General features: G+C 57.8%; 4 protein-coding genes across 4 annotated transcripts; 2 read left to right on the top strand and 2 right to left on the bottom strand.

The window, feature by feature from the left end:
• Positions 1-691: 691 nt before the first annotated feature.
• BJ171DRAFT_623715 (uncharacterized protein) lies at positions 692-4,566 on the bottom strand (the record flags this gene model as incomplete). Its single annotated transcript, XM_053115466.1, has 4 exons — positions 692-889; positions 1,046-1,979; positions 2,167-2,840; positions 2,986-4,566. 4 exons carry the CDS (start codon positions 4,564-4,566, stop codon positions 692-694), a joined length of 3,387 nt encoding a protein of 1,128 aa, XP_052965532.1.
• A 465-nt stretch (positions 4,567-5,031) lies between these two features.
• Positions 5,032-6,042, bottom strand: BJ171DRAFT_443356 (mitochondrial ribosomal subunit protein-domain-containing protein). Its single transcript, XM_053108116.1, has 2 exons — positions 5,430-6,042; positions 5,032-5,219 (listed from the first exon to the last, which is right to left on the bottom strand). Exons 1-2 carry the CDS (start codon positions 5,985-5,987, stop codon positions 5,082-5,084), a joined length of 696 nt encoding a protein of 231 aa, XP_052965531.1. The 5' UTR covers positions 5,988-6,042; the 3' UTR covers positions 5,032-5,081.
• A 669-nt stretch (positions 6,043-6,711) lies between these two features.
• BJ171DRAFT_144167 (uncharacterized protein) lies at positions 6,712-10,697 on the top strand. The gene is made up of 6 exons (XM_053105722.1): positions 6,712-6,839; positions 7,034-7,666; positions 7,939-8,309; positions 8,446-9,877; positions 10,000-10,428; positions 10,614-10,697. The coding sequence occupies exons 1-5, from the start codon at positions 6,816-6,818 to the stop codon at positions 10,405-10,407; spliced, it is 2,868 nt and encodes a 955-aa protein (XP_052965530.1). The 5' UTR covers positions 6,712-6,815; the 3' UTR covers positions 10,408-10,428; positions 10,614-10,697.
• A 963-nt stretch (positions 10,698-11,660) lies between these two features.
• BJ171DRAFT_568881 (male sterility protein-domain-containing protein) lies at positions 11,661-16,599 on the top strand (the record flags this gene model as incomplete). The annotated part of the gene is made up of 11 exons (XM_053113538.1): positions 11,661-12,076; positions 12,383-12,442; positions 12,553-12,725; positions 12,850-12,862; positions 12,942-13,020; positions 13,105-13,254; positions 13,367-13,543; positions 13,629-13,960; positions 14,176-15,518; positions 15,734-15,926; positions 16,070-16,599. The coding sequence occupies 11 exons, from the start codon at positions 11,664-11,666 to the stop codon at positions 16,416-16,418; spliced, it is 3,282 nt and encodes a 1,093-aa protein (XP_052965529.1). The 3' UTR covers positions 16,419-16,599.
• Between the last annotated feature and the right edge of the window lie 361 nt (positions 16,600-16,960).

The following is a 16,960-nucleotide window of genomic DNA, read 5'->3' as shown; positions in this document are numbered from 1 at the left end:
TACTGGGGGAGAGGGGTGGTGGTGGAGTCGCTCGGCTGCAGGAGTTGTCTCGACGCTTGCGTGACCTTCCTAGGATATACATATATATATATTCTACTCGATTCCATGGTGTCACCCAGCTATGATCTTTCGCTTCTAGGTCGGGGTCGAGGGATGGAATGGCTCCAAAAGGTCGGCCCCGATCAACATCGAAAGGATATGCGAACAATAGTCTCAATAGCACTGCCATTCTATCGATGCCTCTGTGGACGCTGTAAGTCAGTGTGGACGACTTGTGGATTGCATGGAGCTGTGTATGTGCTGATTACTGTCGATCACTGCGCGCACTGTTGTGACGGCCGATGAGATATCCTGGGACGGACACCAACGAAAGGATTTTGCAACTTGGTCGCCCCAACCGAGTATCCGATTTTCCGCAACTACAAAACATTTGTGGCTAAAAGAGATGGTGCGTCCCATAGCTTTGGTTGACTGATTCTCGGTGCTGATGGAAGAGTAACTGGGAGGAGTAAATGGAGGCGCAAAGAGAGATTTCGGCTTCAGCCGTTGGGAATGCGATTGAAACTGCAGAATCCCACAACCTCCTGAGAAAGTTGGGCCATTTGCTCGACCCCCACAATCACTTGCTCACCTCGCCTCACCTCATCTCACCGCCTTGTCGCTCGCCTTCCTTCGAGCCGGGCTGGTATCCTTAGCGGAGGTTGTGTACGATCTGGCTCCGCCAGATAATCCGGTAGATAGGCGAAGCTATCGATGCCATCACAAAGACGAGGGCAACGCCGAGGGCCACAAGAACAATCCAGAACGGGAATGGAACCAAGATATGCGTCCCGGTGATGGTCGACCACGACCCGACGATGCCATAGCCGACGCATGTGCCAAGTGCGGTCTGGACAGGACGAGAAGCAAACGAAACAGAGGGTTGGGGGGGGGGCAGAAGTAGAATGAACAATCGATCCAAGGAAGAGCGGCTGGCGAGGTCATTGGCGTGCAATCGCGAATCATGCAGGGCCCGAAGACGGAATGCAGGCTCACTGAAGCTTACTCCCGAAAAGATTGCTGCCAGGACAACGGTGTACCCTTCGTAAAAGTAGATCCGGGTCAGAGCCCACTTTCCGAGTCCGATGGCCATCAGCACGGCAATCTCTTTCGACTGGTTCTGGACCGAGGCCCACATGGCCGTGTTGAGGCTGAACATGGCCATCAACACCACGATGCCGGCGATCGAGTAAAATAGGATGTCCAGGATGGTCTTGGCCGTCTCCAAGGTCGACACTTCGTCCTGAAGATCCACGATCGTAGCTCCAGACCCACCCGAGGGAAGATAGCTTGAGAGCGATTGACGGATGCTGGTTGATGATGATAGATCGGTGGGCCGGATGAGGGCAGTTTGGATCGACATTTGCTCGAGCGATCCAACTCGGCCTCTGCTGAGATTCAAGAAACTCGCCATCGACACAAACACAGAAGTTGGGTTGCTGGTCGGGTACTTTGTGAAGGAGCCGCAATACCCGCTGTCTAGAAAGGCCACTGGTGAGAGCGCGATCTTGGTCGAGCTTCCGTTGAGCGACAACAGCGCACATGGGCGGTCCTCTTCGCCGGCCGTGCACCTGAGCGAGTCGCTGAGGAATGAGCTCAGAACGCACGGCATGAAGGGCAGTCCGGACGACCCGAGCATGCCTCCAATCTGGTCGACCGACCGACCATCACGAACTTGGCCAAACTCGAGCACAGACGGCTCTCCGATCGTGAGAAAGCCGGCGGAGATGCCTTGAACGGACACCGGCATCGCCACGACGCCGCCGGGGTTCTGAATCAGTGTCATGGGAACGAGAGTGTCCAGCGGCGCTGTTTGGTAAGCAACCTCGAACAGAGCCTTGCCGTTGCTGGTGGAGAAGGCGTCGAGGGCCTCGAGGTCGCCGAGGTGGACAGGCGGATCGAACAAGACCGAGAGCGGAGCACCGTATTTCTGGACAGGACTGGGTGGCCAATTCGAGAGACAGTCAGGCCGGGTAGTTCGAGAGCAGAGGGGCCTCCCAATAGCACTATATGGGCGTTTCGCTGGCCTCAGCAGCGCCGTGCTCCCATGCCATCCGCTGGAATGATACCCGTCCCATCAAGCGCTACTGCAATGCTTCAACATGCAGGTCGTGAATGTGGACAAACCTGGTCTCCATCATGGTGATCTGGACCTGGAAGCTCATGAGGAGAAAGATAATGAAGCTCAGAGCAAACGACAGCGTGAGGGAGGTTGACCTGTGCTCGGACCGATGCGCCAGCAAGTTCTTCTGGGCGATTTGTCGCACGATTCGGGTCTCGGCAAAGGCAAAGAGCATGACGAGGTGCAAGATGAGCGACTCCAAGACGATCTGGACGTTCAAAGACAGAGCCAAGAGCCCGGCCAGAACAGCGAGCATCAGCGCCCACATGATCAAGGTCGTTGTGTTGGTGTCATTTTGAGCAAACGACATTGGGAGGTAGATGTAGACCATGAAGCACGTTATGCTGATGAGGGTGGCCAGAATGGTATTGGTGCGTAGCAGCGAGCTGTGGCCGTGGCTTGATCTCGATCGCTTTGACATGCTGCTGATTCTGAATCGTGAGATGTATAGACTTCCGACGATGGTCTGGCTCCAAGCTCGGGCGGTTGGCGCGAGAGCAGCCAACACAGGCATGACCAGTCCAGCGCATGTTCCAAGCAGGATACACTCTGTCGGCAGGACAACTGGGGGATTGATGCCGATGAATGAGTTCATGGCCACACGGCCACACATGTAGACAGCCTGGGACACGAGCATCCCGAGAATCCAGCCGGGCAAAGCGGCAGAAAGCGAGCCTGTCTTGAGGCGATGGCAGCCAACGGCAGAAATCGGGAAGGCGGATCCAGGACGGCACATCGGAGTGAGAGAGTAGGAGGCACAGACGTCAGCCGCTGTCTCAAACGCCGCAACCACCACTCTCTACCAGACTACAGCCCATACTCACCAGCGTCATCGACACCAGCCCCGATCGTCCCATGCCCATGAGACGCAGAACAGCCGAGTGGAACGTGCGTGCTTCAACTTGATATGCCAGGTTGGTGTTGAGCAAGAAGAAGGCCAGAGCCACAAGTAACACCAGGATGAAGGTGAAGAACAGCTGCAGATAGCCGGACAGCATCGATGCGTTGTGCAGCGGAGTAAGCAGGTGGAGCTGGTAGTCGTACTGAAGCTGGAGGGTCGCATTGATGATGAAGCTCAAGCTGGAGGCCCACGAGACCAGGTCCTGGGCGATGTTGTAAAAGTCGGCGCTTTCATAGCAGCTCACTCGGGGGATTGCGCATGAGAAGATCACATTGGTGATCTGCTCGTACTGGGTCCGAAGCAGTGCTGCTTGCCGAAACTGCTGGGTGAACGCTGCGGGAAGACTTGCCGGCAGATACGGCACGATCGAGTCCATGAACGGCGACAGCTCCATGATCATCATGAATTCCTTTGGCGGCCAGCGGCCAATCTTGCTGCTTGCATCTTCGTCGTATATGGCAGATATCACAAACGGAACATTCAGAACTTGTCGCGACGAAAGCTGGTCGAGGGCCGTCTGATTGAGCGGGTGCTGCAGCTGGCTGGTAACCCTGGTCATGAGGACGGGAAAGAGGGTGCGGTAGTCCAGAGCCACATAGAGCGTATCGCCGACGGATGCACCGTAGCGCTGGGCGAGCCGGGCTCCGATGTAGACCTGGTTCTTCTGCAGAGCACCAAGGGCCCAGGTGCGGCCGATCCCAAGGTCCTTCTCGCGGTCCGAGTCCAGGATGAATGAGTGGACCCATACCGGACTCGTGCATTGCTGCCCAAGGCAGCTGTCGGATTCCAAGACGCACTGCGAAAACTGCTTGGAGGGCCCGCTGGGCGGAGACGGCAGCCCGCACGATGGGGCGTAGTAGACCTGAAACTGGATGTCGTGGTATCGCGGCGTGGAATATGAGTACTCGCTGCCGAACTGCAGCAGCAGCGACGACAGCAGCGTGTAGTTGATGCGATTGTCTCCTGTCTGCGAGACAATCAGATCGTTTTCTCCGTCGTTGAATTCGCCAATCGACAGGTACACCAGCGGTGTGATCGTGAGTAGGGCTAATATGAAGGTGAGCGAGAAAACCAATAGACAGGACGAGGATGCGCCCACGCAGAAAAAGAAGCGGCTCCGCAATGACTGTGTCGTGAAATGGCCAAGATGCCGGAGAGTCCGCACAGCACCGAATTTGATAAACCGAGGACGCTGGCCCTTGAGCAACGGACGCCGCGGACCAGACATGCCGCCGCCCTTGGGAAGGATAGGATCAACCTCGGCGGTCTGGGTGGCCGACGAGGATTCTCCGCTGCTGCAGGTGCTTAGAATTGGCTGGTGGGTGCCGAAGCGACTCGCCAGCCATAGGCCCGTGGGTGCATTTGGACTGGCATTCTCGCTGGACTCAGTAGATGCACAGGAGCGCCGCTCCAGCCCAACTTCTGCGGCACTCCGGCCCGGTAAGTCATCGCAGCAACTCGTGTTGATGGCGCCAGGATGGATATTCCGGTAGGAGCCGTGCATGGCTTGACGGCGGTGGTGTGAATCGAGCGCACGAGCAAATTCAACGACCTCTGATCAACGAGAGGTCAGCTTCGATGGGCTTTGATCTACGAAACGTCCGCAGCAAGCGCGGGGTAGCTGTTCTGCAATATTGCTGTGGAAAGGACCGGGATTTACACCTGCCAGACAGACGGCCCAGCGCTCGGGCGGGAACAGGCGCGCTGGGCATGAGGAAAGTGCGCGGGAAGGCCCATCATGTCCATGGCGAGTGTCGGCAGCATGAGCACATGAAAGGTTCCGCAGGCCCGATCGGCAACGAGGATGCGAGGCCGTGAGAGACACTGATTGTCTGTTCCGAAGCGGGAAACTGCCCTGATGCAACAATGCTCGGGTCAGAGCAGTATCCGCGAAAGACGGGGCTGATCGCGCGCCATGCGATAATCAAGACACCCAGTACCGACTCATCACATATGCGCTGCCGACTGGTGATGACTGTCTGTGTATTTCCATAACATGCTATCGTCCACTGATCGGCTCTACGCCTTGGGTTCTGCAGGCGCCGCAGCCTCAGAGTTTGCAGGCTTGAGCCACTCCTTGGGAAACTCGAGCCCGATTCGCTTCGGCTTGATGTGGCGGAAGTCAAGCGGAACTCCCTCCATCGTATCCTGGGCATTCTGGAAAGATGTAAGAAAAATGGGAAGCAGATCAGCACTGTGTTTCCGTCTTTGATCGTATTCGCGGCCTCGTTCGCAAGATCGCCTGCACACACTCCTTCACATGGTGACTTGGCAGCTGTTGCCCATTCGACAGATTCGGACCCATCGTGTCGGGGGCAAGCACCGCACCCGCTGTCTCGGGCATTTGGCATCACAGCCGATCGCTACCTTTGACTCTTCAATCATCCGCTTCAGGATATCATGTGCCGCAATAATGTTCTTCCTGACATACGCCGAGTCTTCCTCGGTTCGGGTCAGGGTGACGACGTCGGTGTAGGGATCGTAGTCTGATCCGGAAAGAAGCAGGAATTTGTGGTGCTCCTTTGGTGACAGACCCAGCTCGCTGACGCGGGCATGGAGCGAGACGGCCGAGTTTTTGGGCTGCGGTTTCGAAAAATCGTAGGTGAACCGATGGGTGGTCTCGACACAGACGACCTGCCCGTCCTTGAGGTTTCGCGGGCGGTACTCCTTGTGGAAGGACTTTAGCAGCGCGTGGTCGTGCTTCATCTTGAGCAGCAGCTCCTTGGTCCACTCGCAGGTTTCGGTGAAATCGAGATCGAAGCGGCTGAGTCCGTCCTGATCCATGTTGCCGACGATCTTGGAAGGAACCCAGTGGCTTTCGGTTGCGATTGGGCCAGCAATGCGTGATCCAGCCGCCGACCGAGCCGCCGACGAAGTCGAGAAGAGCCGGATGTGGGCCGGTCGTGTTGGGATGCGCATGATCATCGTGTGAGTGGGTGGCGATCGAGCCGGGGAGGGGGCAGATGGAGAGCGGGCGATGGCTGGAGACGATCTTGGCCGCGAATGACCAGTTTTTCGCTTTTTTTCGGGGCCGCAGCGTCGCACAGCACCCGTGCGATGCACGTGAGTGGCAGTACACACACATGCAGCCCATGTGACACTGATCTCGGCCGGACAGGTGACCCGACAGGGCTGTGCGACATGTGTGCGACAGCGCGACGCGCGACGCACCACAGAACATGGAGCACGCGGGCGAGTGTATGTTTGAATGCGGTTGACTGGATGGGAGAGCGGGAGAGCCGAGACGGGATGCCCGGCTGGCATGCCCAGTTGGTGCGCCCAGTTGGTGTGCCCCGATTGCTCTGTCGCTCTCGGCCATGCGAGCATCATTCCAGTCTGCGAGCGTCATTCCAGTCTGCAAGCATCAGGCATCCAGCCACCCTTCTGTCCAGTGGACCCGCTGGTGTGACGCCCCCGCGCGAGCCCTTTGCGATGTGTGCCACAGCCCTGTTGTCCTGGGGCCCACCCGACCATTCTCGGCCATGCAACATAGCCAGCCCTCCTTCTCGGCGCGCTCTCGCTGGGCGACTGTTGCTGTGTGTGCTCTGCTTACCGCTGTCCCCCGCTCACATCTCGTCTGTCTCTCGCTCCCCTCCAGCGTTATTGTCTTGCGCGGCTGCATGTTTTTCTTCTGGCCATCGCCTGCTCCGTCCTCCTCTGGGCATTTGTCCTTCCGACGCTTGCGTTAGACCATCGTCGTCCCAAGCCGTTTCCTATCACCCCCCCCATACGCCGCCGGTCCCGTCTCTCGATATGTCCTCAGTCGCGACGGAAAAGGTACTCGCATGCTCCCCGTCAACTCGCGCTGGGTGTCGCTCCCCAGCCATGTTGCGCTGGCGGCCCTGCGCTGCTGCGTCGGTGGCTCGGCGATCCGTAGGCCATCTTCATCGCCAATCCATCGCTTCTGAGCCGCTCGGCCCTGCTGTTCTGCTGACCATCCATCGGCTCGTCTTTGTCCTTGGTGGATCCAGCGGCCTCTCAAGAAGCCGTCGACTCTGGCCAGAACGACCACTTCTCCTTCGACTTTGTCGACCGAGCGAACTGCAGCCACCCGAGCAACCACCTCGACCACAAGAACGTCGACTGCAGCCAAGCCCGCTTCCAGAACCTCAACCACATCGTCGACGGCAAAGCCAGCTGCCGCCGCCACTTCCACTACCTCTTCGACCACCGCCCGAAAGACCCCGGTCCGGTCGCCCAGCACCGGGCCCTCGGCCACCTCCAAGTCGACAGCCACGGCAACCACGGCAACCACGGCAACCACGGCAACCACGGCAACCACCAAGACTGCCTCCTCCAGGCCCTCGGCAACCAGAACCGCAAAGCCAACCGTGGCCACTCGCACGGGCTCTGCCAAAGCACCTCCGGCCGAGGCCCCCGCGGCAGTCGCCGCCCCAAAGACAACCGTTGCCACCCTGTCTTTGGAGCATGTTACCCCACCTTCATCCTCGGCGTCCAGCCCTGCTGGCTCGCCCACCCAGACGGCCAATCCCCAGAGCCTCTCGCCTTTGGAAAAGGCGCCGACCTCCCCCATCTTCAAGAAGGTGTCCGAGTTCAAGACCAAGAAAGTCGACCTCGTCCCTCACGCTCTGACATCCATCGACGTGAGTACCGTTCCGGTGCCGCCAGATTCGCTGCTTTTCGTGGTCTGAGGTGTGTGGGACGTCCCATGGACCTGTAAGACCATAGATACGTCGCACTGGCGGTGACATCGAGTCGGCTGTATATCTGCTTTCTACTCGCGCCACTGACCGACTAATGTCCCTTGGGCTCATATTATCTACTGCATTGTGCATTCGCCTCTGTCGGACTGCGGTGTGCAATTTTGGCGTCGTGTCTGGCTGCGTTGCGATTTGGGCGCCGCGCATCTTAACAGGAGAACGCCGAGCCATCCGAGACTGAGCTGGAGCTCGAGACTTTGCGACAAGAATATGCAGCCCTCCAAGGCCACTACGAAGCCATCAAGCAGGAGCTTGCCGAGTCGGCTGCCCGACACGAGCAAAAGCGACTCGCAATCGAGCGGGAACTCACTTCCAAGCTCTCAGAGGCCGAGAGCGAGGTGCAGGTCCTGCGATCTCACTCTAGCGCCTCCATGAACGACGCCGCCACGCTGTTGGCTGCCGAGCGTGAGAGCCAGGCCGTCATTGCCGAGCTGGAGGCCAGCCTGCGGAACTCGCAAGAAGAGACCGTCCAGAAACACCGCGAGTTGGTCGAAGTATTTGAGCGACTGCGCAGCTCAGAGTCGTCGTACGTGTATTTGCTCTGCCTGGTTGTGCAAAGCCTGCTCAGTGTTGGACGAGGGCAAGCTGCATCGCTCGCACCAGCGTGCTGCTGATCAGGAGCAAGCCGTCTTTGCGTCTACTCACGAGCTCGTCGTCCACAGGATCATCACTCTGTCCGAGGGTCTGAAGGAGGCCCAGGAGATCATTGACGAGGCCAAGGCCGAGATCCAGGCGCTGGAGAACCAAAAGATCGAGCTTGAGGACTATGCCTCCAAGTGGAAGGAGGCTGCCTCCGAAAAGGACATCTTTATCGAGTCGCTGGAGCTGCGCTACAAGGAGGAAATCGAGGAGCTCGAAGGTGCCCTGATCCAGGCCCAGCAAGGCGACGACGTCTCCCCGACCGTCCAAAAGCTCATGACCAACTTCCTGCAGAAGCAGAACGTGGTCTCGGATAGCGCCGTTTCTGCCGAGCTTTTGCAGGAAATCAACACGGCTCGCAAGACCATCACGGCGCTGGAGGACGAGATCCTTAATATTTCGGAGCTCAAAGACGCTGATGCCCGCAACTTCAACAACCGCATCCAATCTCTCGAGGCCCAGCTCGATCTCCTCAGCAAGGAATCCGAAGCCGATCCCATCGTCAAGCACCTTGAGGAGAGCCTCCGGGAGAAGGACCACGATATCGAGGAGCTGCGAAAAGAAGTGAATGAGGCGCACAAGGACAAGGAGCACACCGTCTCGACCTTCAAGGTCCAAATCTCGCGACTCGAGACCTCCCGCCAGCAGGAAGCCACTCAGCTCGAAGGCATCATCACCCAGCTCGAGAGCGTCCTCGAGCAAAAGACAACCGCTCTCAAGGAAAAGGCCGCAGAAGTCCAGGAACTCCAGAAGCAGCTCTCTGAGCCCCAGTCCTCCACCGACATGACTGCTCTGACTTTCCAGCTTCAAAGCACCATCAACGAGCACGAAAAGACCATTGCCGAGCTCCAAGAAACGCTCCAAAAGCTCATCAGCCACCCCCATCCCAACGCTGACGGCGAAGATGCCTCTGCCGAGCTGCTCAGCCTCCAGGAGGCCTATGCCGTCGCTGTCCGCAACCTGCAGGACGCCAAGGAAAGCGAGGAAGAGTGGAAATCCCTCGCCCAGCAACTGCAGGCCGGAGGCGCCGCCACGTCTGATGAGGACCTTGTCTCCAAAATCACATCGCTCGAGCGCACCATTGAAGAGCAGCAGGCCAAGATTGCCCTGCTCGAGGCTTCTGCCCGCGACCTGCCGGCCAATGACTTGTCCGAGGATCCCTCAAAGCGGCTCCAAGCGGTCCTGGCTGAAAACCAAGAGCTCACGGCCCAGATTGCCACCCTCAAGCACAGCATTCAAGTGTATGACGACCAAACGCGCTATCTCGAGTCCCAGATCAAGCTGACCCACAACTATCAGCACCGAGTCGAGGAGCTGCAGTCGCAAGTCAACCACCTCACCATCGAGATCAAGGAGTGGAAGCAGAAGGACGCCGAGTCTGCCATCGAGTCTGCCAAGGGCCGGCTTGTCCAGAAAGAGCTCTCCAAGTCCGAAGAGCGCAACAAGGATCTGCAGGTATGTACACAGCCGACTGTGGTTTTGGAGGAAGTGCTCTGCCACCTGAGGCCAGTCTGCGCTAGAGACTCATGGGACTCGTTCCAATCCGCTTGGCTCTGTCGCGACAATATCGCTCGCAGGACAAGGTCACCGCCATGGAGCAAAACATCCAGCATCTCACCGGCCGACTCAACACAATCGAGATCCTGGAGCTGCAACTGGCCGCCAAGGAAGAAACCATCTCGGAGCTCGAAGGCAGCCTGAACATCCGCATCATCAACGAGAGCGATCTGCAAGAACAGCTCGCCGAAGCCCGGGCAAGCGTCAAGCAGCTGAACCGGGAGCTCGAGCGACTGCGTGGCATCACCTCCGAGTCCGCGGATAATGACGACAATGCAGATGCCTTGAGCGACGCCGAGAGCGTCGTCCAGATAGAGCAGGAGTCCTCGTCGATAGCGGATCTGGCCCGATCGCAGTACTGCAACATTTGTGGCCACTTTGGACACAGCATTGTCGAGTGCGACAAGCTGAGTCCCTCCGTTGCCTAGATGTGCCAGAGGCGGCCCATGGTAAGTCTCTACTGGGGTAGCGCGCTCCTCCAAGCCGTGCCTGGGGGCATTGGGAGCATGGCAGTCGCTGTCGTCGCTGTTGTTGCTGTTGTTGCTGCTGTCGTCGCTGTTGTTGCTGTTGTTGCTGCTGCCGTCGCTGGGTACTCACCAAATCTCACTATGTCCAACCCGAAATACGACCAAAGGCCGCGGATCTCGTCACTTGTTTGGCGGACAAGATCCCATCGGAGCACCCACGACCTTCCCATTCCCACTGACAGACCCATCGACAACCCCATTCTATCAGCGGGTTGGTCGTCAGAGAGCCTCATATCATCCAACCTTCTGCCGTGACTTGGCACCTTTACCGCGTTGACCATGTTTCGCCGCGCGGATGCCGGACACTGGCAATTCTGCTGCCATATGGCCCAGCATCCGGCAGTCTCCAGGTCTCCCTGTCTCTGCGAGCCTGCTCCTCCTCTCATTTGAGTCTCTTTGTGCCCGCTCCCTCTCGCCAACGTCCGTCGCTCCCCTCTCGCCAACGTCCATCATTCGCTGTCCTTGTCTTTATTTTTTTGTGTGTTTGTTGCTCTAGAGTTCCCCTGGATCGCGAGATCGGCCAGGCCTCCTGATCGACCGTGTAGTCAATCCCTCGCCCGTCTTCCCCTCAGCTGTACCTCATTGGTATCCTCAAACTGCCGGTAGCCCAATACTCCCCCCCCTCCAACACCCTGGCCGCGTGCGCTCGCTCGCTCTGCTGCGTGGCTTGTGGCTCGTGGCCTGTGCGAGATAGCCCCTCAGTCGGCAACAAACGGAACCCCGCTGTCCGTACAATATCGTGGATCGTCTCCCCGCCCCTATTCCGCCACCAAAGCTCCGTCCCCATCTTCTCCGTCCTTCACCGGCCTCTCGTCGCTCCCTTCCCCTCGCGTCTCCTGTCTGGGCCCGTCCTCCTCTGGCTGTGGGCCGCCAGCAGCTTTGAATACAGCGCGTCCAGGTTACTCAGGTGGCCGCTTTGGTGCGCGCCAGAGCACATTGCGGGTGACACGAGGGCCAGCAGCAGCAAGGGGTGCCGCAGTGTCTGTGTGGGTCGCGGCCTTGACAGCGAAGGCCTGTGGCACACGGAGAGGCCCATGGCCAGGCTCACGAGAAGGAGGAAGGGGAACACGCTCGAGGCCAAGGACGGGGCCGGTTGCGGCCCTATTTAGAGGCCCTCGGCTGCTCGGGCAGCACGCTCCTTCTCCCAAGCCGCTGCGATGTCCCTCAAACCGCTCTTTCGCTACTTCCCGCCGTGGAAGAACTTTGGCGATGCCCCCGACGTCGTGGCCATCAAGGCTCGGCTAGCGGAGGCCCGCAGAGAGGCGACCACGCCCAGGAACGAGTCCTCCCTCCCTGCCTCCATCAATCCGTATGACCCGTGGGCCCACCCTGTCGAGTGCGTCATCAAGATGGCCCGCACCGAACCCGATGCTCTCTGCATCAACACCTACGAGAGCGGCGATTCGGTACGCTACAGCTATCTCCAAGTGTGGCAGAGGGCCTACTCGATCAGCGAAGGCCTCAAGACGCTCCCTGGCTGGCACGATGACGACCACGAGGTCGTTGGCATCTTCTGCGAAACGGAAGCCCACTGGCTCTTCTTTTCGCTTGCTTTGTGGATGCTCGGCAAGTAAGTGTGGCTCTCTGCAGACCGCAGCAGTGCCAGGCCAGGCGTATCGAGTGCCCGAGCGCTGGTCTCGCTGCGATATCGATTCTGGCCTCGGTCTGTCTCCCTCGGTGTCTCCTGCTGGTGGGGGAGGGAATCTGTCGATCTTTCAGCTCGAGCAGCTCGGGAGACCTTGGGGCACCATGATAGGCAAAGAATGTGAGACGAAAGGATGTCAGACGGAGGAGATCTGTGGACCGTTCGACCTCTCGGCCAGCGCCCAATTCAACAGCTCATCGCCGTGCCTGCTTACTCGCTCGTCTCCATCAGGAAAACACTCAACTTTGCGCTGAACCTTCCCCCAGCGGTTCGAAAGGAGCTTGCTACGAGGTATGTCTCGTTTGGATGGCCGAGTGCACACATGGCAGATACGCAGCTGTGAGGGACAATCCCAGACCCTCCGTCCACATCCTCGGTGGGCTGACACCCGATCGCCGCAGGCATGGCGTCAAGTATCTCCTCTACCACCACACCAAGCCAGGACGAACCGAGGGCGTTGTGCTCCTCGATGGCGCTACCCTTCTGCTATCGGATACCATCCCTCCGCCGTCCCTTGAGGTCTGTGGGCCCCTGGACGAGTTCGTTGCCTACATCTGCACCTCCGGACAAGCAGGTTTGTTGGTCACATCGCCTGGTCTCGGAGCAACGAGAGTGGACACTGCCTGCCAGCCAACGAGCCAACGAGCCAACAAACCCACTCACTCTGCCGCCAATAATAACAACGCTGGACTCGACAGGCGTTCCCGAGTCGTAAGTGGATCAATAAGCACCCCGTCTACGCCCTATCTTACGTCCAACTCGATACTGATACGTCGTGTGGCGGCTTTAGATTCAAGTTCTCGCATACCAACTGCATCTCCGACAGAGACTCTATCATGAGCGTTTACAGCCGCGTTGGCCTGACCCAGGTACGAGTCGCTCGGCTCTCCCTCTCTCCTATGCACATTGATTTGGATATACCTGACCGGCGCTAATCTGCCATGATTGTGCAGCCACCTTCCTGTGCGGCTACTCTGTGGTACGCCCTGGCCGGCTTGAACCTCAGGGGATCTCTGTGGTTCCCAACACCAACCCCGAACCCAGTCCATAAGGCGCAGAGCGTCATCAGTATGTTGAACGATGGCCTCCAGTTTACTTTCATGGTAAGAACAGCGATATAGACGGATCAGACTACCGGCGGTAAGGAGGCAAGGGGAGTGCTGCTAATGTAACCACTTACAACTGACTCCCGGCCGCTCGTTATTGCTCCATCAGCCACCTGCTTTCATGAGGATGATGATGGGTGTCGCTGTCTCCCAAAACGCCGCTGTCCGGTGGAAGAATGTCAGGAGAGCCTCTTTGGGCTTGGAGATGGTTCCGCCAACCGTCATTTTCCAGGCCAAGAAGCTCTGCCCCAACGCCGAGGTCCAGTCGATCTACTCCTCCTGTGAGGTATGTTTGGCGCACGGGATTGCTCGCGATGCGCACTCTAAGATCTGGATTTGGCTGATGAGTCTGCGCTTGTATTGCCCAACAGATGGCCCTGATCGGAGCCGCGGCGTACTTTCGCCTCCCGGCTGATGACCCCGTTACTCCGGCCAAGCTGATCTACAAAGTCACCAAACCTGGCATCCGATGCCTGCTCCTTGATGAAGAGGGCAATATCGTTGACCGACGCAAGTCCGATGAGGGTATTCTTGTCTTTGCCGCCGACAAGCACCATCCAGCCAGGTACCACCCTGACTTTATCAATTCCGACCCGAATAACAAGCTGGCCCCGTTCGGCTTCCTGTCCGATGGCTCGCCTCGTGTCTGCACCATGGACTGGGTCGAGATGAAGAGCGATAAGGAGTTTGTCGTCATCGGCAGGTGAGTGTATCCGCACACGTGCGGAGCTGGCAAGTCGGCCTGGAATGTGAACAGGGGCACGCTTTGATGCCCTCTGTCCTGGTGCCACCCGTATGGGGAATGGGTGGCTGGCGAGTCGTCCGCGATGTTGCGCCGGACTTTTATGGGGTCGCGCTGCCTTTCTGATTCTCACGCTCTGCGCCCAACAACCGCCACTCACCCCCTTCACCCGCCAGATATGACCAAAAGATCAAGGTCAACGGCGTCTATGTCGACCTGAACTATCTCGAGAAACTCGTGCTCGAGCGCTTTCCAAATAACTTTGCGGAATGCATGTTTGTCCAGACGTACGAGAAGCGGATCATCATGATGTACACCCCCAGACACAAGAATCCTCCGCGACCTGTCCCAATCGACACTCTTCTCATGACCCAAGAGCTCTTCATTACCATGAATGCCCCCAGATTCCCGATCCACAACTGCTTCATCATGGACTTCATTCCTATGACCGATACCGGCAAACGCGATCGCAAGACAATCAAACGCATGGCCGAGAACGCCGACATGTACGGCAGGTGCGTCGTCTATCCCGAGATCATCACCCACCAATCGGCCCTCACCCGCATCGCCAGCAAGGTCGCAGTCATCGGAAGCCATATCCTTGGAGCTAGTATGCTCGGTGGCCGCAACTACCACATTGCCGGCGCCAGCTTTGATTCGATGAGCGCCGCTCGCTTTTCAATGGCCCTCAAGGACGAGTTTGACGTGCAACTCTCGCCGGCGATTCTGCTCTCCAATGGCGTAACACCGCTTGATATCGCCCAGCTGATCACCGACATCTACGAGAAGCAGCCACTGATGCCCCCCGCCACCGACTTCAACCAAGAAGTCGCGAGTCTGGACGATCCGAGCGTGACGGCCGAGGGCTTTCCTCCGTTCGTGTATCCCAAGGACCCTCGAGGCATCGTCATCACCGGCGCCACAGGATTCCTTGGTGTGTTCCTGGTCTACGAGCTTGCCGAAAAGTTCCCCCACGCCAGGATCTACTGCCTCGTCCGAGAGACGCATCCGCTCGACGCTGCCGGCCGAGTTCTCGAGAGCGCATATCGCCTCATCTTGGCAGCCAGACAGAAGGGCAATCCCAAGTACTACATCAGCGCCCGGCTCGAGGGACTTCCTGGCGACCTGAGCAAGGAGAACTGGGGGCTCTCGCCTGGAATGTGGAAGCGGGTGTGCGAGGAAACCGACATGATTGTGCACTGTGGCGCACAGGTCCATTGGAACCACAGCTACGATAAGCTCAAGGAACCCAATGTCCTCGGTACAATGACTGCTTTGCGTCTGGCCACAACCCACCACCTGAAGCCTCTCCACTTCATATCGACCATTAGCGTGATTCCGATGACCAGAACTGCCACCGAGCCCCTCAAGGAAAGGATGTACCCGACATGGAGCGTTTCTAGCGGCTATGCGCAGACCAAATGGGTCGCTGAGCAGCTGATCTACAATGCCCGATCGAGAGGTGTTCCGGCGACAATCATCCGACCATCGATGGTTGCTGGCGACACTGTCTATGGAGGTGAGTCACTTGATGACGCGGCGACAAGGTCGATGGTTGACGATTGCTGGGGCTGTAGGATGGGCCCGTTGTATTGCGGTGCGACAGCGACATCCTTATCCGTATCCATCCGAGCACACTCACCCATTGACGATCTATCGATCGTCCAATTCCCCCCCCCATGTATTCTCAATCCCCGCTGCATCGACACTAAATCCACACCGCACCTCTGCCAGTGTGCAACACCGACGACTTTTTCTGGCGATACATCAAGGGATGCATGCATTTTGGAATTGCACCGGCATATGCCTCTCCCGTTATGATACCGATTGATCCTGTCGACTATGTGGCCAGAGTCATCGCGGAGATTGTGGCTTCGGATGAATCAATCTCCAAGTTTGTGTTCCACATCAGCGACTCGGAAAACAGGTGAGCCTGCGAGGCAGACGGGCGGCTGAGTGGACCAAATGCACTCGGGTCTGGAACTGAGTGGCCACGCATATTCACACTGATGACATCTTGACCGTCGCGCTTCGCGCCTCACACCATGTTGATCCACTCTCCTCGTCCAGTATCATGACTGAGAAGAGGCTGTTCGAAATCCTCAACGCCAAGGGCTGGGTGGTTCGGTTTGATACCCGCGAGATGTTCAAGGGCCGCCTCGAGGCCAACCCTTCGCCAGAATCCAAGGGAATGACCCCGCTGCTCAACACGATGATGGATATGTCCTTCAAGGTCGACAACACCAACACTCGCTCGATCTTCCCGATCCCGGGTCCCTCCGCTGAGATCACTTTCATCAAATGCCTCACGTACCTCTATCGCTTTGGCTACCTTCCAGCTCCCGTGAAGCCCCTTATTCCGGAGAGACCGCAAGAGTATCCCGAGCTTGATATCTTTGCCCACTCCGGCCGCCGTTGATCGTTTGTGCAGTCTTGCCTCTGAGAATTAGAATTGCGACCCCCCCCCAGTACCATCAATCTTGCGAGCCCCCCCCCATACGGACCGTCACGGCTCCCTCGCGAAAAGCGGTCCACACTGCTTTTACGTGACCCATGGTCCGCGCTACTTTATTTCTGAATACATAAATGTCTCTCCGTCGCCGTCGATGATCAACCATCTCTCATAAGTCATGGAAAGTGGGTAAGTGCGTCAAGTCTGCGTCGGTTGAAGATTCTCCAGTATCCGAACCCATCGCCACTTCGGGAGGAAGATAGCCCAGTGCGTGTGCTCTTCGGCGCACGTCGACTACATGGTGATCAATCTTGGGTATTCAGAGCCTCGCTGAGAACTCGCAACAACAACCCCCTATACACTTTATTCAGAAAAAAACGGGACAATATAGCCGTTTCCATGAACATGTAGTATGTGCTGTGCTCGCGTCAAGCAAAGCCACAAGAAATAAAACAGATCACTTTGGCAGCCTCCGAGTGAAGACCACCGGTCGCTCTCCGGTCTCCACA

The sequence above is a fragment of the Polychytrium aggregatum genome, assembly GCF_025602895.1.
Source record: "Polychytrium aggregatum strain JEL109 chromosome Unknown BJ171scaffold_24, whole genome shotgun sequence".
NCBI classification, from domain to species: domain Eukaryota; kingdom Fungi; phylum Chytridiomycota; class Chytridiomycetes; order Polychytriales; genus Polychytrium; species Polychytrium aggregatum.
This window is presented reverse-complemented; position numbering and strand designations above follow the sequence as displayed.